General features: G+C 38.0%; 2 protein-coding genes across 2 annotated transcripts in view; one reads left to right on the top strand and one right to left on the bottom strand.

The window, feature by feature from the left end:
- CA12 (carbonic anhydrase 12) overlaps nt 1-5,855 on the bottom strand; it is a 241,089-nt gene extending 235,234 nt beyond the window's left edge. Inside the window, exon 1 of the mRNA XM_069098357.1 lies at nt 5,729-5,855. The gene's annotated coding sequence lies outside the window, so the exon portion shown is untranslated. The remainder of the gene's footprint in view (nt 1-5,728) is intronic.
- The window catches only part of USP3 (ubiquitin specific peptidase 3), a 100,768-nt gene continuing 82,457 nt past the window's right edge, over nt 5,529-23,839 (top strand). Inside the window, exon 1 of the mRNA XM_069098349.1 lies at nt 5,529-5,804. Within this exon, the coding sequence (XP_068954450.1) occupies nt 5,714-5,804 (91 nt within the window). The 5' untranslated portion in view covers nt 5,529-5,713. The remainder of the gene's footprint in view (nt 5,805-23,839) is intronic.

Raw genomic sequence — 23,839 nt, 5'->3', positions numbered from 1 at the left:
GCATATTCCTTCCCTCTCAACCGGTGCAACCCAACCACTAAAACAAACAGACAAAGCCCAACAAGCCCTGCCAACGTCTGTATCCCAGAACCATTCCTCCTCTCCTCCCCCTCTATGTTGTAAATGATAGGCTATGTGTTCCAAGACTCTTCCCCCAGGCATGATGAGTCAATCATTTCTGCAATGTAGTTTCATTATACTTAGTTTGAGGTTGACTCCTCACCACCAGAGAGCACTGTGATGTTTGCTAGCAATTCTCTGGGATTTGGACTAAGAACAACAAACTGAACACTGGATTAAACTCCGCCAAAGAAACTACTTGCTGAAAAAAGGATTTCCCAGCGTGCTCTTGCCTGGCCTACCTCTTGTTTTACACCTTTGCTTACCCATTGTTCCAACTAATTCTTCTCTTAAAGCAGCCCTAAGCCTTTCTTATGACAATGTGTAATCTATCTGTAAAGTCTTTTTTTTTTAAAGGAGGAAAGGCACTAGTTTCTTTTCTACCTGCTCAACTGCTTTTCAGAGGAAATAAATAGACATAGGAATTATTAATGTAAAGCACTGCTCTAGTATTATGGAGATACCAAAATGTATAAATCTGGTTCTGACTTCCAGGATTTTCTAACCCATTTGGTAAAACAAGACAACAAAAGAGGAAGCGTGCTGGATCTAGAGTCAGAGGCTATGGATTCAACTCTTGACTTATCTATTTAATAGCAATGTGATTTAAAGAAGTCACGTCAGCTCATGGGGTCTCATTTTCCTCATGTACAAAATGAAGGGGATGGACTAGTTTAGTCTTGAGGTCCCTTCTGGTTTCAAATAGATGATTCTGTGAACATAAAAAAGTTAAATAACAATTCAATTGAAGAGATGTCACAAAGCAATACCCAGGATTAACTATCAAATGAATGGTATGGAAAGTAACATTCATTCAATATCCTCAACAAATGGCATCCTGATACAGATAAAACATTGTGCTAAATGTTAAAGGAGATTAAAAATAATTACTAAGACACATTCCCAGTCTCCTCATGGAACTTCCACTCTTGCAGGAAAATATGTAGATGAACCAAGTGCCAAAATCATTGTGAAAACAGGTCTGGATTCACAAGGACCTGAGTTTAATCTTGGAAATTTCTCAATAATTATTACTCTCTGTGGCACCCTCTGCTCCCCAACCCAGTAGTCATTTGTGGGAACTTCTGAATTTGGCTCATTTTAGCTCTCCTCTAGCGTTTTCAATCTACTATCTGCAAACAACAGAGACTACCAAGGCATTCGAACTTAGAGCAGCTTTATTACAAGGTATGAGGGAATAGAGAAAGGGAATGACTACAAGTAATACCGTAATACCTCTTATGTGGAGTATCCCATCATTTCTACCACTTCCTCTGTGGTTTGGGTCACAGCCTCTTCACAAGACTCACGACACCAACAAGGGAAGCTTCAGTAACCTAACATTTGCTGCTTCTGGATCACTCCAGGCCTTGTGAGCTGCCCATTGTCTCCTCCCTGGGGTTTAGGCCATTCTATTGCTTCCGGCTTGCCTCAGGCACTCCTGGCCAGGAGTGGCCTCTAACGGACTCACCTTCCTCTTTTCTGCCACCTCCCAGGAAGTTGCTTTGTCCTGAAAATGGTTCTTCCTTTCAGAATTTCTACTTTATGCATACTGACTGTGAGGCCACAGCATTACAGCAAACAGAATCTTTTTTAGAAGACATGGGCCTCAGGCATCAGCTTTGAAAATGGATATTGATAAGCTGGAGAGGATCAAAAAGAGAGGGCAAGGAGGATGGAAAGGAGGTTGGATTTCTTACCAGTCAGTACGCATAAAGTAGAAATTCTGAAAGGAAGAACCCTTTTCAGAAACTTGAAGGAACTGGGGTTATTTACCTAGAAAAGACACAGGTGGCTGCTGGGGGGGAGGGGGAGGGGAACGGGGAAATAATATCCAAGTATCTGAAGGGCTCTTATATGGAAATATTAGACTCTAATATTGGTCTACTTGGTCCCAGAGGGTAAAAGAAGTGGAAGCTGTAAAGATGTGAATTCTTTTCCCTAACAATTAGTGCTATCCAGGTGTCAGATGGGCTAATTCTGGAAGTAGTGGCTTCCTACTCATTGGAAATCTTCACGAAAAAACTAAATGATCCCTTGTTGAAGTACATTTTAGAATTCAACTATAGTTTAGACTTTGTGTTCCTCTGAAGTCCCTTCCAACTCAGATATTCTCTTTAGGGGGGAAACATGCAATAGGAATTCAGAGTACATGAGATTACTCTGTGAGGGAGGTTGGTTTGGGAATGCTAAGCTCACAGCAAAGGCCAAATATTGTATTACTTTCTTCCCCTCTCCCTTTTCCCCTCTGTACTGGGTCATTCACTTTTTGTCATTATTACTACAGAACCGTGACTTCCTCTAACAGGCAGATAAAATCAGGCAAGTTATTGAGTAGATATGGCTAACTTTTAGAACCCAAGGAACTTGGGGGGGGCAGGGAGGAGAGAGGGGGCAAATAACGGTCATAAAAATATGAGAAGGGATCAAGGCCACACATCATGTTCATCAGAGGGTGGGAGTGAAGGAAAGGGGCATAAAGCAAGTCATAGCTGGGTGGGGATAGAGTGAAGTCACAGCTCAGAGGTCAAGAGCAGTCAAGAACAGTGGCCCCAAGGAGATTCCCAACTCCTAACTACTATACAGCCCCTTTCTAGTTAATCATTTCCTGTCCTTTCTTCCTCTTCTCCTTTTACCCAAAGGATTACAACACCAGTCAGTAAATCAACCAACCCAGTCCCCCACCCTCTCCCCCTTCACCCGATCTGCTCCCTCTTCTCTCTAGCTTCATATGTCAATCTTATTTTTACAATGAGCCATGTCTTTGAGTCAAAAAATGATCATTTTTAAAAAATGTACTACTTACCCAAAGGAGCTACATTTCTGGCACTGTCCAAGAAGCCCTCATGGGATTTCCTACTTTGATAGCCACTCCCAGAGGGCCTAACCTCATTGTGTACAATAATACCCTTACAGAATTTGACCACCAACCAGCCACTGTGTAGAAAGTGTACTAACTAGACTTGGAATCAGCATACGAAGCTTTGAATTTCTTTTCCACCACATTTTAGCTGGTTTCCATGCCTCAAGATTCTCTCTTTTCAATCTGTCCTCTACAACTCAGTCCATGTGCATATTCCTAAAGCTCCATTCTAATCATGTCACTCCTCTATCCCATAAGTTCCACTGGCGGTTCCCACATTGTCCTGGCACTCAAATACAAACTCCTTTATTGGGCATTTAAAGCCTTCCCTTACCTTTCTCCAGCATACTTTTCCAAACTTATTACTCATCATTCTTCTTCATGCATTCTACTGCCCAGCTAAACCAGTCTTCTTGCTGTTCTTCACAGGAAGTTCATTCTCTCTATCTTTGCACAGTTTTCCCCATCATGTGTGAAATACATTCCCTCCTTATTTCTGCCAGAGAGAATTCTCAGTTAACAAGAAATTTTAGCTCCAATGCCATTCCCATCTATCACAGTGCTTGGCCCATAGTAAATGATTATTAAATGTTTTTTAATTAACCAGTTGACCACAAGCAAGTAATTTCTCTGGGCCTCAGTTTTTTCACTTGCAGTACCCAAGTACTCATAGCTGCCTAACCTACTCTCGGAAATTCTGTGAAGAAAGCACTTTGTAAACCACAGATCCATGTAAAAGTATCATCATCATTATTATTTTAACAGAAGCTACAGTCATTGGATTACCCTCATTCATTCTCTTCTTAACTCTCCCTCCCTCCCCCAAACCCTACCCTATTCCTTCTTTTCCACCTACCAACATTCTACTTCCATCCATCATAGCACAAGTCATTTGAGCTCTGTGAAATTTATCCTGTCAACTTATAATGAACTTACTCTTAAAGTTTTGTATCTGGAATGGCCGAGAGATGAGGAAACAAGACCAGAAAGAGTTATCCAACGTCCTAGAGATCTTAAGGAGCAGTTGGAATTCAATCTCTTCTACTCATTTTGGTAGCTTAGCACTTGCTAGATTTTAAGACCCTTGAGGTCAGGTATTTTTTCTGTCTCTGTTACCAGTCTACCACAGACTTCAGCAACTGTTTATATTTAAAGATAATCTGAAGAGAATAATTTAATAGTGTTCTTTGTATCCAAGTAGATAGCTAATAGATCCTGGGACAAACTAACTTCATAACCAAGACTGGAGGACCTAGATATTGTGGCAAATCTCATCCAGTAGAGCCAGACAATTTGTAAGATGCCTTGTTTCTCCCCTTCTCCATTTGAAGGGTCCTAAGCATTTCTAAGTGAAGTCTGCCCAGATGACACCTAATGTGCTACTTCTTCAGGACTAATGTTTGGGGACACATATTTGCAGAAAGATGTTGGCCTTAACAGATTCAAGGGTATATTTTTCCAGTGCAGTGATGGGTTATAATAAGCAATCATCATAATATGCATCTCAATATATTATCAATGTCACCCACTTTTATGATCAGCTGCCCAAATGGTGAGATTTCCAGATAAGGCTGTGGTTTGCAAGCACCATCTCTGGCAGATGTCCTATCATCTGTGAAACAAGGAAGACGATCCCTAAGGTCCCTTGATTCAAGTCCTGAACTTTATTCAGCCATTAAACTTTTGTTTAGTGTCTGCTATATACTGTGGGGGATGCAAAGAAGGATAAGACAGTTCCTATTTTCTGGAGGCTTGCTGTCTAAAGGAAGAGGTAACGGGAAAACAAATACATACAAAAAAAGATATAGGATGACTTTGAAAATAAACGACAAAGGGAGAGCACTAGAATTAAGGGGGACCAGGAAAGCTTTCTGTATAAGGTAGGATTTTAGCCTGGACTTAAAAGCAGCCAGGAGGTGGAGAGGAGGGAGAGCATTCCAGGTATAGAGGGACAGCCAGTGAAAATGCCAGGGAGTGTCTTGTTCAAAGAAAGGCAAGGATAACAGTGTCACTGGATCAGAGTCCAAGGTGAACTATACGGAATAAGAAGTCTGGGAAGGTAGGAAGGGGACAAGTCATGAAGGGCTTTGAACATGAGAGGATTTTGATATTTGATCCTAATATTGTCATGACATGACTGTGAGGGTGGTGATGCCCTGATTCATTCATTTCCCTTGATGCAGAGATCGCTGCAAAGCCAGGACTCCCAGCTTCCTGGGCAAGAGGCAGGAGAAGTTCACGAAGTAAGGGGTCACATTGTATCCCAAGACCCCTCTGGTACAGGTGACCTGAACTGTGGAAAGTTTTCCGCAGCACTCTCAAGCCCCTCCCTCCAGCGCTCAGGCGTACGCCGGGGGCTCACGCCAGGGCAGGGGCGGAGCTGGGTGGGGTGGAGGGAAGGCGGGGCCGAGTGGGTGGAGGCCCCTCGCCCGCCCCGCCGTCCGCGTCCGCCCCCGCCCCCGTGGGAGCGGCTCACAGAACCCGGAGCTCGGAGTTTCCCGTCTTCCGGAACGGGCTGTCGGAAAGACAAGCGGGGCGCGTGGAAAAACCCGGCGCCGGATCGCGCAGTTGTCTTTGACGCGGAGAGCTGTGGGACGCAACCGCCACCGCCTCCAGAGCGCCGGGCGGAGAGGGAACGGAGACCGAACCGCTGCCGCTGCCCCCTCCCCCGCCCCCAGCCCTCCAGCTCCCGGAGCCTCCGCTTCCTCCCCCTAATCCCCTCCCCCGGCCATGGAGTGCCCTCACCTCAGCTCCAGCGTCTGCATCGTCCCGGACTCGGCCAAGTTCCCCAACGGCTCCCCGTCGTCCTGGTGCTGCAGCGGTGAGTGCCGCCCCGCCGGCCCCGGACCGCTCGCTCTCCCTTCACCCGAGGCCGCGGCTCCGCCGGGCCTGGCCCGCGCGGGGGGCGGGGGGAAGTGGGTGCGTGGGTGCGGGGAGCCCGGCCAGGCCCAGGCCAGGGCCGAGCCTCCTTTGTTTCGGCCCGGCTCAGGGGAGGAGGCGCCGGGACTCGCTTTTGGGGCGCTCCCTCGGACTGGGGAGACGACTGTCGGGGCGTGTGTGCGCGCGCGTGTGTGTGTGGATCTAAGACACCCCCCCCTTCCCTTTGTATCTGGGAATCCCCCCCCCTCGCCCCGTCCCCCGTTTGCAGAGTTTATACAAAGCCCTTCCTGCGCGGCGCCCCCCCCCCCCCAGCCCAAGTCCGTCAGGCTCCTCCCGCCCCTTCTTTCTCCCCGCACCCCGCTGGAGGACCACACGTGCGCCGCTTCCCGTCGCTGGTCATCCTCTCCTCGGACCCGGGGCAGGAAGAGCCAGCGCCTCTCTCCCCTTCCCCTCCCCCCAGCCCAGCTTTGTCTCGGCCCTTCTGGCGGTGGCCCCTAGGACGGTTCCTGTAGTCCGGCACCTGGGGGGGGGGGGCTCGCCAGCGACTCCATACCCCCTTGTGCCGCGAGATCGACTCCTTTTCCCACTAGCCCGTGAAGCTCAGGCGTCCCTTGCCCCCTCTCCAAGGCGAGGGGAGCAGCCCAGGGAGCCTTTGAGTCATTATTAATAAAGTTCAGGGCGGTGGGGGATTGGATTCTTTCCCCGAGCCACGGTTCATGAAGTTTTAAAAACAAGTAGGCTGCTTTTGAATGAGAAAACAAACTGCTTTTTTCTTTTCTTTTCTTGGAGAGGTGGTAAGGTCATACGAATTTTCTCATTCTGAAGAGGAGGATCTTTATATAACATATGGGGAACCCGAGAAGGAACACCGTGTTAATGAATTCTTTAGTACAGGTGCTAAAGAAATAACCAGAACGTTTGTTTCTAGGTTTTTAAAAATCGTGTAGCTTAAGAATTGGGGCCGCTTGGGTCGACGGTAATACCTCCTTATTGTCTATAGTTTGAACCATTGGAGCTGCTCTGATTACTTCCTGGTAGAGGGCACTGGTGATGCCGCTTCAGCCTTTGTGTGTCATCCTCGAGATTATCTGTAGTTGAATTTTTTTTTTAAAAGAACATGAATCTAAAATAAAAATACTAAGTAGTGTGTTATAGGAAAGTTGTGTGTTACAGGAAAAACTAAAGCTTAAATTGAGTTATTTTCTTATTTCACACTGGAGACAGTAATAGAGGATGCAGAATCCTTTATAAAGTTTTTTTTTTCTTGTCAAAACACTATATTTTTAAAATGTTGACTTGCTTTCTTTAAAAAAATTCACAACGCACAAAGAGAAATCCATCATAGTCCAAGGAAACCTATTGTTTGACAGAAATCTGAAGTTTGTTGAAGCAGAGGTGTGCTATTATGCTTGCTTTTGTTAAACCAGATTTTTTTTTCTCCATAAAGATGATAGGTTAGTTTATTTTACGGTTGGGTGTTGCAGTCTTTTGCAAAAGGGAACAAATGTAAATAAATTATTTTCTACGAGTAAATTTAGCCTTAAAATCTATGGGCTTTTAGGATCTTACATTAAAACTAGAAGGGACCTCTGAGGTTCTTGAGTCTGGCCCTCTCTTTTTACAAATGAGGAAATTGAGGTCAAGAGAGATGAAGTGACTTGTTTACTGGGGGCACACAGTGAGTAAGTGTCTGAGGCAGAATTGAGACTCAGGTCTTCCTGACACCTAGTCCAGCACTCTCTTCACTATGTCACATTGCCTGTGGGAATTCAAACCTGAGGTATAGTAAAATTCCAAATACTAATCTTTACTAAACTAATTTTAATTCAAAGTGATGGAATTTTCATACTTGTTATCCTTTTTTCAAAGAAAACCATAATAAATGTTAGGATAAATAATACATTTTAATGCATATTCAGTCTGAAAAAGGGAAACAGAAGTGAACAGATAATGCCATAGTGAGTCAGTTTCATCTCAACCAATCAAATTTCAATTCCTTAATAGAAAAGATACAGAAAATACAACCTCTCTTGAGAAATTAACAAAATCAAAATAAAGTATTTAAGTTGTGTTAACTTTAGAGAGTTTTTCAATTGAAGTGTTCTTTTGCTGAAACAAGAAAAAACTTGTAATATTTGGCAGACATATTTAGCAATAAGGATAATTTCTAGCCACTAGGTTGGACAACATCTTTATGTCTTGCATCAGGATTTGCTTCCATCTGCTTTAAAAACTATTGATGGTGTTGCTAGTTACTTGGATCTGGAAAGCTAACATGGCAAGTTCGTACTTTAGGATTTTATTTTCCTATTCAAATGTTTCTTAACCATTAGGCCCCCCTGGACTTATTACAAGAGGTATGAAAATCTGTAAAATAAACACATCTCTAGACTACATAGCAGGACTGTAAAAAAATGTGTTTTATATATATTTTCAAATGTGTATTTAGCTGTTATATTTAAAAACAAATTAATTGAAATTATCATAGTTTTTTGTCATTGAGAAAACATATATAAACAGTGAATATTGTATGGGGATCGATGAAATGTTTTGTCCTAAGAAAGTGTCTCCTCATACTTGATAAGGACAATTATACTTTATGATAATGAAGTAAGACTTCCCATTCAAACATTCTTTTAGTTCTAAAGTGGTGCTATAGCTTGATCTGGTTGTTTTAACAAGATCCTGCCTGTTTCAGTGATTAACAATTAAATTAATTAAATTCAGAAAATCCTTGAGTCATAGAATCATAGGATTCTTAGCCATCATTCTTTTAAGATAGATCTTGATACTGTATTTGTACAGTAAATCTTGGATTTCTCTGATTTGTAAGCTTTCAGGGTGAGAGAGTAGAGTGCCTGGTACCTGATGCCTTTTGAGGTACCATTGCTAGATGAGTGTCTAATTATGCCTTTATTGAAAGAAAAATCTTTTTTTAGAATGGGAACAATAAGAGGTAATACTATACCAGAGCCTTACTATTAAATTACCCTTGTAGTTCATGCAGCAGAAGCATCTCATAAAGGAAACTAAAATTTCTAAATAAACTTAATATTTCAAAAATGTCCTCTTAGAGTTTAAATAGGGCCTAAGACCTATTTTATGTTGAATTCCACAGTGTTGAATGATGTAAATAGTAATTTTCTTTATGGTATATACTTCACAATCAAGGATCATTCATTTTGCCACACTCTCTAAAACACTGAGCTAGACTGTAATTATGCAATACATTTCATCATTTGAAGGACCCTTAATTGCCTTTTATCAGACATCTGACCCAGAGGAAATGTTCAGGGTTCAGAGACTGGTAGCTAATATCAATAGTATCTTTTTAGAAATTTGCAAAGCTTTTGAAATGTGTAGGTCATGAAAACCGCTAAAACTGAGACGACTTTTTATATTATAGGAACTTTAAAGTATCCTGACAGAGGTAATTTTTAAGAAGAATGTTAGATGTGATATAGTACACTTGTGGTTTTTTATTCTCCTTGAATTTTAGTTTTTGGGGATATCTTTTGATCAGGCATATTCTTTAGATTCTGTAATTTTTTTTTTGATGGCCAGTGTTGAAAAATAGACATTCATGTGAAGAAACAGTGTCAGCTATTGCTTTTTTGGTGGTAACAAGAATAAGTTTATATTACCAAGATGAGAAATCACCTAGATGGAATAATGGATTGTTTTGTGTTATATTTGCCCCTCAGATTTTAGTACATAATCTGTTGAAAAGCATCTGTTTTCCAGTCTTCCAGAAGACAGGGCAGATTTTTTTTCCTTCTTGCTATCCTAAATGGTAGGATTAATTATTTATGCATCATAGATGAAATGTCACTGTCTTGCTCTAATTTTAAACCAATCATATTTATGTTGAGGACTCTAGACTTTGAGTGGAATAATAATAACTTACATAATAGTGTCATGGGATTTAGAAGAGATATTGAGAAATCTTCTGATCCAGGCAAAATGAGAGGAAGTGACTTGCCCAAGATTCCCCAGGCAATATAGAGTTTGTACAGGAATTAGAACCTAGGTCCAAATCTTTTCGGGTATTATTGTCACACTTTTACTAATGAGAAAACTAGGCTTTATAGAAGTTAAATGACTTGTTTAAGATCACCCATTTGGTTGTGATATTGACTTATTCCAAATCTGTTGTTTGGAATCATTGCCTCTGGAATGGACATTAACATTATCTTGCAAGTAATTACAAAAGAATTAATTCCTTGCTAAGTATTTAACCTGACTTTCCCCCCAGGGTGACACTGCCAGTACTATAAAGGGTAGAGTAAAGTAGAACTCTTTGACTTGCCAGTGAGCAAGTGACCATCTGCAAAGCTGTTAACACCAGTCAAATCACACATGTCTAGAGCTGAAAGGATATTATAATGTGTATAAAAGGAATTTAATAAATTGTTCCTTTTACCTGTTAGTGGCATTTGCACGAAATATATTCCTTTTGAACCTGGTGAAGTCATACGTTTTATTTTTATTTGATGCATTATTATATGAAGCAGTATGAAGGGGCTTGATGGGGCTTGATAGACAAATATGGTAAATGTGAAGGGAGACAAGGAAAACTAGATGGGTGGTCATTTCTGGAGACCTGCTTTATATAAAATTTTTTCCCTTGTTTTTGGAGGGGGAAGGGCAGGGCAATTGGGGTTAACAGACTTGCCCAAGGTCACATGGCTAGTAAGTATTAAGTGTCTGAGGCTGGATTTAAACTCAGGTCCTCCTAACTCCAGGGCCTGGTGCTCTATTCACTGTGCCACATAGCCGCCCCTAAAAATTTTTAAAAATAAAACTTAAGTATTTTCTTTTTAGCTTTATATTAAAAATATTTGTGTTTTTGTTTGTCTTACATAGCCTCTTCCAAATTATCTTAAAATGCCCCATTTCTTCCTTGAAGAAGACATAGGTACCAAGGCAGCTAGGTGGCTTAGTGGATAGAGCACTGCTCTCTGAATCAGGAAGACTCCTCTTTGTGAGTTCAAATTTGGCCTCAGACACATACTAGCTCTGTGACTAGCCAAGTGACCTGTGACAAGCCAATTTACCCTGTTTGCCTCAGTTCCTTACTATATAAAAAGAACTGGAGAAGGAAATGGAAAACCATTATAGTATCTTTGCCAAGAAAATCCCAAATGGGCCACAAAGAGTTGGACACAACTGTAATGCCTCAGCAATAGGTATCTGGCCCCTGTTTCTGTTGCTTTAAAAATCTGTTGAAAACTGGTTAGAAATTATTTTCTAAATGGTCTAAGCAGAAAAAATACCAGAAAGCTAGTAAATTTTTTTAAATCACTGAATATATTTTCTGTGTGTGTGTGTGTTTTAAGTTCTCCAGAGGAATAGTAGTAACTTGCATTTATATATAACACATTAAGCTTCAGGAAGCTTTTTCCTTTCAACATCCTTTAGAGGTAAGTAGTAAAAGTATTATTAGCCCCATTTTACAGATTAGGTAGCTAATTAGGAAGATTTTCAATTTTTAAAAAGTTACCTGGATATCTTCCTGTATCCCTTACCATGCCTCTCCCAGAGAGCCATCTTTTATAACAACAAAAAAAAATTTAAAGAGGAATAGAACAAAAATAAACAAAATCAATCAATACATTGAAAAAATCTGATATTATAGGCAGTTTTCTACACCTATGGACAGACAGTTGACAGTTGCCTCTGCAAAGGGGCAGCTAGGTGATGCAGTGAATAGAGGGATGGGCCTAGAATCAGTAAGACTTGAGGTCAAATGATATTTATTAGCTATGTGACCCTGGGCAAGTCACTTGACCTCTGCTTCAGTTTTCTTCTACTGTAAAATGGAGATGATAATAGCTCCTACCTGTAAGGGTGTGATAGTAATGGAATATAAAGATTCCCCTGTATTGGCTTGGTTTTCAAATTGATTGTGTTAAAACCCAGAGCTTGTTAATCCCACCTGTGGGATGGACTTGTTGATGTGAAAAGAAAGTCCTGAACTGGGAGGAGCTGGTGACATAGATTTGGAGAGACAAGAGAGAGGCAGAAGAACTTTTTGGAAGCAGCACCTCGTGGAGGCAGAGAGAAACTGAGAAGGATTGCTGGGGGCCACTTTGAATTGCCCTGGACTTTTGAGACCTGCCCCCCCCTCCCCCCCAGCTGCCAAGGACTGAGGAGACATGGCTGTTTTGCTGGTACTTTGTCTGTCTGTTTTGATGTTGTTTTGCCAGATTTGTCCACTGGTGAAAGACAGTCCTGTTGTTGAAGAAGTCCTGGAACCTGGCTTTTGGTTAAGAAGCCCTGAGACTGTCCTGCAGACAGAGAGTGAATACTGTCCACTGGTGAAGGACAGTGCTGTTGTTGCAGGGGTCTGGAGACTGTCCTGCAGACAGAGTGACTACTGTCCACTGGTGAAGGACAGTGCTGTTGTTGCAGGGGTCCGGGAACCTTTCTGTTGGTTCAGAAGCCCTGAAGAAGGATTTTCTTGTTGTATGTTTACTGAAATCCTGGGAGAGGGTTTTGCTAATGTTTTCAGGGGTTCTAGGACTGTTCTACAGACAGAGGATGAATTAATGAAGAGACTGGCAATGTATCTTGTGGCCTTGCTAAGCCTTGTCTCCCCAGGAACTAAGATTGCTGAGAACTTGCCTCCTGTCAAGATGAAGAAAAGACCTCCATTTGGGTATTAAGTGCTGTGCTTAAACTTGATGTAACTCTGGGGTAGATTCAATTGTGATCCAGGGGTGGGGAACTTTTGACCTTTTTGTGCTCTGTGATTGAACAAATGAAGGTACTTTACTTATGTTTGGAAACTAATCTCCATTTGAGTAGAGGGGCTTTGTGGTGGACTAAATGAAGGTACAGCCTAGGGGTGGAGTAGTATTTAGAACTGGGACTTTGTAATTGATTGAATGATTGGAAGGTCCTGGGGTGGAGTAGTACTTGGAGATTATTTAATCACACTTAGTAAATGCTGTATTTTGAATGATGTCATGTTTTGATCTTCTCTGTTCTTGGTTTGTCACTGAATAAAATGGAGAGCACCTATGCTGGTATTCTGAACCTTGGAAAGTTGCCTTTCCTTGGCATTACATTACAAAGGGTTGTTGTGAAAATCAGATGAGATAATATTTGTAAGAAGCACTTAGCACAGTACCTGGCACATAGTGGGAACTATCACTCCTATTCTCTTCCCTTCCTTTTCCCAAAGAAGGGAGGGACTTGAATTTCCTGTTTTGGGGGGGGGCAGACTTGATCATCATAATTATACAGTGTTTCTTTTTTTTTGTTTTGTTCTTTCTGTATTGTTTTGATGGTTCTGCTTAGTTTAATTTGGATGAGTACATGTAAATTTTCCCAGGCTTCTCTTCATTCTTTCTTATAGTATAGTAATAATCTATTATGTTCATGTGCCATGTAATTTATTTAGCCATTGCCACAAGAATGAGAATAAAATTAACAAAATGTTGTATTTTGCAGTTATATAAGTTATAAGGATATTATAAATGGATCTTGATAAGTAATATTAGAATCATAATATTTCGAGCAGGAAGGAATGTTTGAAATCATCCTCTTCAGACCTATCATTTTATAGATGAAAAACTGACTTGCTCAGGAAACTTAGAGAGAGGGGTTAATCGACTTGTTTGAGAGAGATTTTTCATAATGTTTATATTATTGAGGAAGAGAAAATGTCAGTAATTTCAATTTATTTGAAATACATCGTCATTTTCCAATCCTTATTTTTTTGAGCTTTTCTTTTACATTTTTATTTGTATTAGCCCCTTTTGATAAATTCATTGCTTTCTTATGAGGTATTGTACTCCATTTTAACGGTAGGATGTGCTTTGGAATGAAGTAACTGAGGTGGAAAAATTTTCTTGTAATAAATACATTTTGATAATTTAGAAGGAAGTACTTTGATAGGTTCTCAAGCAGGGCCTGATAGCTTTGGAGTTTGTATTAAGAGTAGTGACATGTACTTTGATTTATGCTTTAGAATGCTGAAACTCTGTATCTGTAAAAACAAGTCGTAGCAATTTGTTCATCTTACCTATATAGGCTGACATGTTCAAATCATTCAGGATGCTCTGACATGCTATAAACAGTACCATTTGACAACATTTGTGTTTGTTTTAAAAATGTCATTTTAGCCCAGAACAATTAAATTATCTATTTCATTTGAATTCTGAAATCTTTCAATTCTGGGACATTGCATGAACTTTGGCTTACTAACAAAAATTTAAAGATGAAGACCATCTATTTTTCAACTGATTAGATTCAGAACATATAGTTATCTACAATATTTATTGCTTTTCTCATTTAAGCTAAAGTGTTTCACAGGTTAGGAGGAGAAATGAGGAAAACAAAACTTCAAAGCATTATAATGTAATTAACTATTGCCCTTGTAGTTTTTCCTGTTTTATAGATTGTGAAACTGAGACCAAGGTCAAATAATTTATCTAACCTTCCTAGGCAGTGAAAGTAATTAAAGGTTTAAAACTCTTGAGTCTTAACTTGTAATTTCATTTTAATCATAGTTTTGTGAGATTTTAAGGAAAATAATCTTTATCCATTTAATAACAATGCTTATCATTTTTATGAATTTAAAATACTGTTATTTGGAGTCATACAGAAAAAAATACCTTTAAAGTCAGTTATTGTAGAGAGTTTTCAAATTCTCTCATTTTTGTAGTCCCTCTCCCATTTTATTGATTAATAACACTAGAGTTAAATTTTTTTTTTATTTTGGAGGAGGTAAGGCAAGGCAGTTGGGGTTGTGACTTGTCCAAGGTCATACAACTAGTAAGTGTCAAGTGTCTAAAGTCGGATTTGAACTCAGGTTCTCCTGACTCCAGGGTGGGTGCTCTATTTACTGCACTGCCTAGCTGTTAGTTAGGATGGATGTGTTATACAGGCTAAAATGGACAAGTTATAGTTAAGTCGGTAAGCATGTATTAAGCACCTGCTATGTGCTGGACACTGTGCTAAATGCTGGGAATACAAAGAAAGCCAAAAATCAGTTCCTGCTCTCAAAGTAGGTCAAGATAGCGCAAGCTACAGTCAGAGATTGTGTGGTTCAGGTAAGGTGGTGGTGAATAAAAAGAACCTAATGCAAATGATTATTTCAAACTCTGAACTTTTAACACTTTAAAACAGGGTCAGGCTTGGCGGTTTCTGCAGCAAGCATCTGCAGAACTCAGGAATGCAGCCCAAACCAGATTAAAATGTAATTGGAAAATATTTAACAAAATAAATAAAAATACAGCACAACATAAAGTTTATTTGTGATTTTCTAAGTTGATATGTAGATCTTCTATTTGAGTTTGGCACCACTGCTGCAGAAAGTAATTCGTTTAAAAATACTTTGCTTTCCAATTTATTCAGTTCACTTGTTTCTGATTTCTCATCCATTCTGTTTCATTGCTACACTTTTCTATTTTTAAATAGTCTAGACCTAGTGTTTTCATTGGTAGGGAATTCTCAGGTGAGAAAACTCCCATTACCATTAGAAGTCAGCACCTTCTCTGCAATTTATAGTCTCTAATTGTCTAGAACATTTAAAAGATAAGTGACTTGGCCCAGGATCACACAGCCAAGTCTTGCTGGCTTCAAGTTTGGCTTTCTAACTTCTTTATATAACATTCCATCACTACCTATTTTTTAATCATTACTGCTTTATATTGGATACCTGTAAGTTCTGTCCATTGTTTCTACTTTATTCCTATCATTTCCCATGATAGTTTAGGTCTCTTGTTCCTTTAACTCGATTTTGTTATGTTGTTTAACTCCATAACTCTTGATAATTTGAAATAGTGTTAAATCTCTAAATTTAGGTAATGTTTTCATTTTTATTAATATTGGTGCAACCCAGACATGAGCCCTATGTTTTCCTCTAGTTAATTTGTTTTTTATTTCTTTAGAGAGTTTTGTAGTTGCATTTATGTAAGTTTTGAGTATGTGTTGTTATGTTTGACTCTCAGATAGTTTTGGCATATAATTACAAAATTGTTTTGAATGGGATTTTCTTTTCTATTGCTTCTTCCTAGGTTTTGTTATTGATGTACAGGAATGCAATTGATTTTTTTCTTTACCCTGTTAACTTTACTGAAGATGTCATCTCAATTATTTTCTAATACTTCAGGATTTTCTAAGTTAATTCAACATGGCATCAGCAAAGAAGGATAATAGTTTTCTCTTCTTTTTGCCTGTTCTTTCCCCTCTTGTCTTGATTGCTACTGCTAGTATTCTAGCATGGTGTTAAATAACGAGGAAAGGAGGCATCTTTGCTTTTACTCTCATGTTATTAGGAAAACTTCTTCTTGTGTTTCCAAATTGCATATTGTAGGAAACTTTTTTTAGATAATATGTTTTATTATATTTGTTACAAAGTCCTGGGCCTATGTTTGTAAGGTTTTTAGTATAATTGAATATTGTACTTTGGTGAAAGCTTTTTCTGTATCTATTACAACCATATGGTTTTGAATGTTTTTGTTTTTAAAATGATTAATTGTTAACTTTCATCCTAATGTTGAATAATACTTGAATCCCTGGTATAAATCTCATATGCAGTCTATTTTTGGATATACTGTACATAGCATTTTTGCCAAGGTTTTGTTTTAAATTTTAAAATTGATTTTCACTAATATTGATGTATGACTTTTTTTTTTTGCTTTATCCTTTCATGGTTTAGGTATTACCGTGTTTCCCCGATAATAAGACACTGTCTTATTAAATTTTTTCGACAGAAAGACACCAGAGGGCTTATTTTCAGGGGAGGGCTTATTTTAATGAACATTGACAGCAATTTTAATAAACAGGTAAATGTGAACAAAAAAATGTACCTTTATTCAATAAGCAAATCACTGGGGAAGAACAGGATGACGCGCTCACTGCTGCAGCTCTGATTGGATGCAGCTCGGAGCGTGGCGTGCGTTTCACGGGGGGGGGGGGGAGGAGACAGTGCATACAGAGGGGACCGTAATGTAGCGTGTAGTGCAGGGGATCACCTTCACTACGGTAGCAATCTCAATAGGGCTTATTTTCGGGGGAGGGCTTATTTTAGAGGAATCTTACACAGGGGAGGGCTTATTTTCGGGATAGGTCTTATTATCGGGGGAACACGGTAGGACTATTTTGTCTCACAACAGAACCTTCTATTTGACAGGAGTTACTGGAAAAACTGGAAATCATTTGGGAAAAAGTTAGGCTTAAGCCAGGGGCTCTTAATCTGAGGTCTGATGGATTTCAGGGGGGGTCTGTGAATTTGGATGGAAAGAAATAAGTACATCTTTATTTTCAATAACTTCTGCATAACATTAGTCTTAGAAGGGATCTGTAAGCTTCACCAGACTTCAAGAGGAGTCCACAGCACACACAAAAAGGTTAAATACTCCTAATTTATACTACAGTAAACTCCAGATGGATATGTGCCCAGGATATTAAAAGTCATACCATTTACAAATTTGTAAAGAATCACATCATATAACTTTTACAGCTATGGAGATAAATCCTTAACCAGAGAAGGAATAGACATCACAAAAGGTAAAATAGATAACTATCGTCATGTGAAATGAAAAGACTTGCACAAACAAAAGCAATGCTGTAAAAAAAGGTAACAGTTATCTGGGAGGAAAATCTTTGTATCGTATCTCTCTGATAAGGATCAAATGAGACAACATGTAAAGCTTTGCCAACCTTACTCTATATAAATGCTAGCTACTAAACTTCGGATAACCAAGATAATATAGATAACTAATGGAAACTTCTAAGACTAAAAGCTATTCAAATAGATTAGAGGTCAAAGTATATGAATAAGTAGTTCTCAAATGAATTGGATATTGTTAGCAACCATATGAAAGTTTTTTTTTTTCCAAATCACAAATTAGAGACATGCAAATCAAAACAATTCTGAGATTTTAACCTCACACCCAGCAAAATGCTAAATTTGACAAAAGATGGAAATAGTTAATGTTTGGAGGAGCTATAGAAAGACAGGCACTCATTGTCTATTGGTAGAGCTTTAAAATGGTCCAGCCATTTTGGAAAGCAATTTGGAATTATTCTAAGAAAATCACAAATAACGATAGCCTTTGACACAAAGATTTCACTACTTGTCATAATACCTCAAAGAAGGTCATTGATAAAAATAAGGTCCCATATACAGTGCACCAAATTATTTTCAGCATCACTGTATAATAGTAAAGAATTGGGAGTAGATGCTCCATTTCATTGGATATGGCTAAACATATTGTGGCACATAAATATTGTAGTCCTGCATTGTCATCTGACTATAATGGACATTTCAAACAGGCTATTTCATAGGAATCTTAAACTTAACATGACCAAAACAGAATTCATCTTTCCCAAACATTCCTCTTTAAACCTTTCCTGTTACTGTCCATGGCATCACCATCCTTCCAGTTATCTGTATTTGCAGTCTTTATCACCATTGATTTCTCACTCCCACTCACCCTTTATGTCTACACAGTCACTTACCAAATTTTGTCATTTTTACCACATCTTAAACAACCACACCTTTCCTATAGTCCATTTCTCTCCATTAATATAGTCACCATATAGTTCAGGTCCTCATCCTTTCTCCTCTTGATTCTTGCTATAGTGTTTTTATTGTACTTCCTCTCTCTAAGCTTTCCCCATTCCATTCTCTACACAGCTTCCAAAGGGATTTTCCTAAGCAGAGTTCTACCCTAGTCACTCCTTGACTAAGGAAACTCTGTTGGCTCCTCCTTACCTCTGGGATTAAATATAAAACCCTGTGGTATTTAAAACTCTTCATAACCTGGTTTCTTCCTGCATTTCCAGTTTTCTTGCATATTACTTCTCCAGTGTACTCTGTGGTCAAGCTATGTTGGCCTCCCTCATTTACCTTTACCTTTTCTGTAAAATGAGGGGGTTGAAGTAGATGGCCTTCCAGCTGTCTAGCTATAATCTTACTTGCTGTTTCTTACACATGATGCTCTAGCTCTGTCTCTGTGCTTTTGTATAGGCTATCTTCCATGCCTAAAATGCACTTCTCTTATCACCTCTTGAAATTTCCAGTCTTCCTTCAGGACTTAATTTAAGCAGCACCTTTTTCTACAGGATGCCTTTATTCATCTCCTTCCCTTCTAGCTGATAGTGACCTCTCTTCTAAGCTTACCTTATGTTGACTCTGTATGAATCTTGTGTATTCTTACTTTTGTATATGTTATCTTCCCCATTAGATATAAGCATTTATCTATTAGAATGTAACTCCTTGAGGGCAGATACTATTTTTGCTTAGTGCATAGGACTCACTTAAATATTTGTTGGCTTTTTGATTGTAATGAAAGATGAATATGATGAATACAGAAAAGCATAGGAAGCTTTATGTAAACAAATTGAATTGATTGATTGATACAAAGTGAAACCAGTTGAGCCAGGTAAATATTATATCCAAGGACGACAAAACTGTAAGTGGAAAGCATAACAAAACAATAAAATGAAAACTTAACTGCTGTGCAGTTAGTGACCAAGCTTGGCTTCGAAGAAGAAGAGATGAAAATGTACTTCCTCCCTCTTTTGTAGGGCTGGGGGACCCATCAGTATTGAACATTGCATATGATGTCAGACTTGGCTTTTGTGTTGTTTAGATTTGCTGAGCTGTTTTTGTCCCCTACTCTTTTGTGTTTGTTATAGGGAATGGCTCTCTGAGAGGGGTAAGAGATGAAATATATTATGAAACAGGTGATGTAGAAACATTATATATATATAAATGTTTTTAAAATACCCCATCATCTTAGGTATATTTTGTTTGTATTTGCTGACTTGTAGGCAAGTATAGTTTATACATGATACACTGGGCTCCTTACTACAATTGTGTAAGTGCATCGAGTTTAGTCAGCTTTTTTTTTTCCCTTTGGTTTCAATGAAAAAAGTTGAATTCTTTCTTTGTGCTATGAAGTCTTTCATCTGGTGGTTTCTTCTTCATGGTTAGGATTCTCCTCTTAAATGAGTCCTAACACTAAAAAGGGAGAAATTTGGCTTTTGCCTATGGCGATTCAGCATCTCTTCTGAATCCTTTCCTTTTAGAAGACATTCTGCTTCTGTGTGGTTATTACAATTGTATTTCCTGTAATAGTTCATTGTAGTACTTAGATAGTAAAGTATAAAACAATTTTTATATGATGCAGTAAAAATGATTTTGTTATGTAATGTGTTATTTACACTAAGATTTAGAGCATGAATGCTTATTTTAGAATTTGGAAAATGTTAAACTGAAAATTAGTAATAGAAAAATTCATTCGAGCTGTGTCTTAATTCTTTATCTTTGAAGTAGACGCAGACTTCCTGGTTTTTAGTTAAACTTTACAAGATCCTTTTGAGGTGGATTTAAGATGGATTGGTATGTATAGGTTTTTTAAATGCTATAGTCTTAGGGCCTTTGTTTTTGTCCTTTAGGATGTTTTTATAGATTTTTTTTTTTGACAATTAGTGCTAGGTAAGTACTAAAGACAGAGAGAAAAGGTTAAGATATGTACTTGAAGGTAGTTCCAAGATGTATGATACCTGTATTTGAGAGGCAGCATCATTTAGTGGAAACTACAGTAACTATTCAGCAGCCTTTGATTTGAGTCTTGGCTCTGCAGGTTAGGAGTTGTATGGCTATGGACAACTAACTTGAGGAATAAGGCTCGCTGAACTTAATTGCAAAATGAATATGATATTTAAACAACCATCCTCACAGGGCTCTTGTGAGGAAAATGCTGCACTGTAAAACTTAAGTCTGGATATAAATAGGAACTAATTGGGGTTAAGTGATTTGCCCAAGGTCACAGAGCTGGTAAGTGCTGTAACCTATCCACCTCAATTTGAACTATTTTTATGTTGATTTTAGCTTTCTTCAGTATTTTTCATAATCTACTATTAATAGCTGAGATTGTATCTTTTTTCATCATACATCTTTCTTTTCCTTTGTATATTTCAGATTATTTGAATTGGAGAGTCTTTAAGTCTTAATATTTATAAAGGGATTTCTAAGAATTTAGGAATTCTACCTTAGATTTCACCAGTTATCATGCATTAAGGTATTCCTTGGTTTAAAAAATACTCATCACCATGTATTAATCCCCTTTTTAAAAAGTTTTAGTTTTATAATAGGTGATTACTATTTGTAGTGACATTGTTTTAAAAATACATGTAAAGAAGAAACTAGTATATTTTCTTAGTTTGACCTATTTTAATTTTTATTTTATAGAGTAAAATATCCTTTGACTTTAATAAATGTGTACTGACTTTGTTTAAATTACTCTACATCTTAATAATGAAATATTTTGGCAAATATGTTGGTGAAATAGTTCTACAAACACTGAAGAATTTGAACATCATACTATAATTCTTCAGCATCTAAGAAAGGACAGCATTCATGCCATAAACATTGAGCCCTGAGGACTTAAGTGCCACCAGTTTCATTTTAGTTATTTTTTGTTTTTTTTGCTGAATTATTATTTTTCAACATGTCTTCAGGTTTTTTATTTTTGTCTTATGTAATATTCATTATGTATTTGTGACATTTGAAAAAAGTAATTTTTGATGATGATAAATCATATTTCAGTATTTTATTAAAACAACAGTATAAACAAAAAAAATCCAGTTCTTTGAGCCTGTTTTCACTGGAATGTTGAACATACTGACTTTTATGGGTAGATTTTAAATATATAACTTGTTTCCATTTCCTCAAGAAATAATACTTCTGGTTATAAAGGGTTGAGATTTCCCAGTAAACCAACAAATGCAATAAATATACTTCAGTGTCTGATTTTGTTTCCTTACATACACTTTTATTATACCATATTATTTTCTGATATTAGCAGGATTATCTTTAAAACCTTTAACTTTGTTATTTAGAAGGAATACTTCTTTAATACTATATTTTTATTTACTATGTTCTCAGTTATTACTTTGAAATATTAAAGATGGTATATTTTGTCTTATAGCATGTACTATCTCAGCAGGGAGTCAGTCATAGTTGATGTGGCAATATTGCAAAGAAAATACATTTTAAAAGTGATCCATTTTCTCCCACTCTATCCTCCACCTTTCTTTTTCTGTCTGTGAGTATAGTTAGACCTTTATTCCTTTATTCGTTTTATTTACAATGGATTGATCAACAAGAATTTTACTAAGTACCCACTGTGTCAGGTACTGTGTTATGTGCTGGGGATACAAAAATGAAATAGGCATGTCCTTAAGGAACTTAAATTCTTTTAGGGAGAAAACATGTTGAGTATATACAGAAGGAATCTGAGGTTATTGGGGGGGGGGTACTAGCATCTTGGGAGAGCAGGAAAGGCTTCATATAGAAAGAAGTACTTAAGAAGTGTGAGGGTTGGAGGTGAAGAGGGAGTATATTCCAGGTATGGAGGATGGTCTGGGCAAAGGCACGGAGACAGGAAATGTATTCTTATGAGTAGTAGAACAATTTTTGAAATCTTGAGAATTGTTAAAATTTCTGACCATTTTTCTAGTTACTTGTTACTCTTTGATTAGTATCCTAAAGGGAAGACGAAAGCAGAAATAACCTTAAGTCTAAGCTGAGTCTTACTTAAATGAAGAACACTGCCAAAATAGTAATTGTGCCTTCTATAATGCCCAGCAATGATATGGAACCTTTAGAATAGGGTCCTCCAAAATCTTTTTTATCTTATTAATAATCATTTCTACTGCAACTCCATGTTCAATTTCTAAAGTTGAAAAAATCATTAGGATTTATTATATTTATTATTTATAGGTTTTTAATCACATTAAAGCTAAAGGAATAGGGATATTATTCTAGCACTAAGGTAGGGAAATGAGTAAAATTAGATTTGTAATTATAGCTCCTTTATATATTTGTAATCTGAGTTCTTTTGTGAGCCTAGCTAACTTTACTCCTAAGCACAATTTATTGGTAGAAGCAGTGGAATATTGATACCTGTAACTTCCTCTTGTCCTGCTTACCAAGCAAGCTCTTCTATGATACCTGAGCTGTAACTGAAGAGTCAGAGTTCTTAATATTGACAGATGGACATTTTTATTTTTTAGGGGGCGAGGGGAGAAATTGGTTTATTCACGTTTTAAAATAACATATTCCAATAGGAGACCTCATGGACTGAAATCTGTGACCATGTGGGAAGCCAGCAGGGCCAGATGCCCCCTCTTTCTTGCTCTGTAGGCATTTGAACTTGCTGTGACACATTTTGGGCCATAAGCCATTCAAGCTTTTTGGTTTATTTTAAAATGACTAGCTTCTAAAGTTTGCCAAAAAGAAACGTGAGTCACTCTGTAGAATTAATTTCTTTGCATATATAGAGATTGAAGAGTGGGTGGGTACTTGGCTCAGAATATTAAAATTTTAAAAATTATAAGGGGATACATATAATAAAATTTAGATTTTTGAAACAAGTTTACTTGAATTAACTTTGTTAGCAAATCATGAACAAATCTTTTAGCTCTTTTTTTCTAATGAAAAATCACAATAGTTTAAATAGATTAGTATTTAAATCCTAAAAATTTAGCTCTGTACTAGATTTTAGGACACCATGTTTTTTAGTAGAATATCTGTGCCCTTCAAAATGGACTTTATTGCTTGTATTGAAAGATTTGATTCACCATCACTGGAGCCTTGTTTGCATCAAACTACTTGAATAAAAATTCTTACTCAGATTCATCTTCTCTGATGAACAGAGCAAAATATTGTTACTGTTATCAGAGTAAACAGAAAGGAAGCAAGCCAAGGGGGTCTGACTCAGCTCTGTGAGCCAAACCACAAGTGGGCAATTGAATTGGATTTGTATGCATGTGAAAGAAACATAGTTATAAGGTCATTTGGATTGCTGCAATTAATGTGTTGTAACTTTTTTTTTTTTAACTGGCTTGGTTCCCCCTTTAGTTTATCTTCCATCAACATAGCTAACCTAGCTCTAGGTTTATTGAACTGCTTGACTCAGTGCTGAAGTTATTTAAATTTTTTTTTTA

This window comes from Petaurus breviceps, unplaced genomic scaffold, assembly GCF_028583685.1.
Source record: "Petaurus breviceps papuanus isolate PSGF00001 unplaced genomic scaffold, PetGlider_PUasm1.0 37, whole genome shotgun sequence".
Lineage (NCBI taxonomy): Eukaryota > Metazoa > Chordata > Mammalia > Diprotodontia > Petauridae > Petaurus > Petaurus breviceps.
The sequence above is the reverse complement of the archived record's forward strand: the minus strand, read 5'-3'. Positions and strand labels throughout refer to the sequence as shown.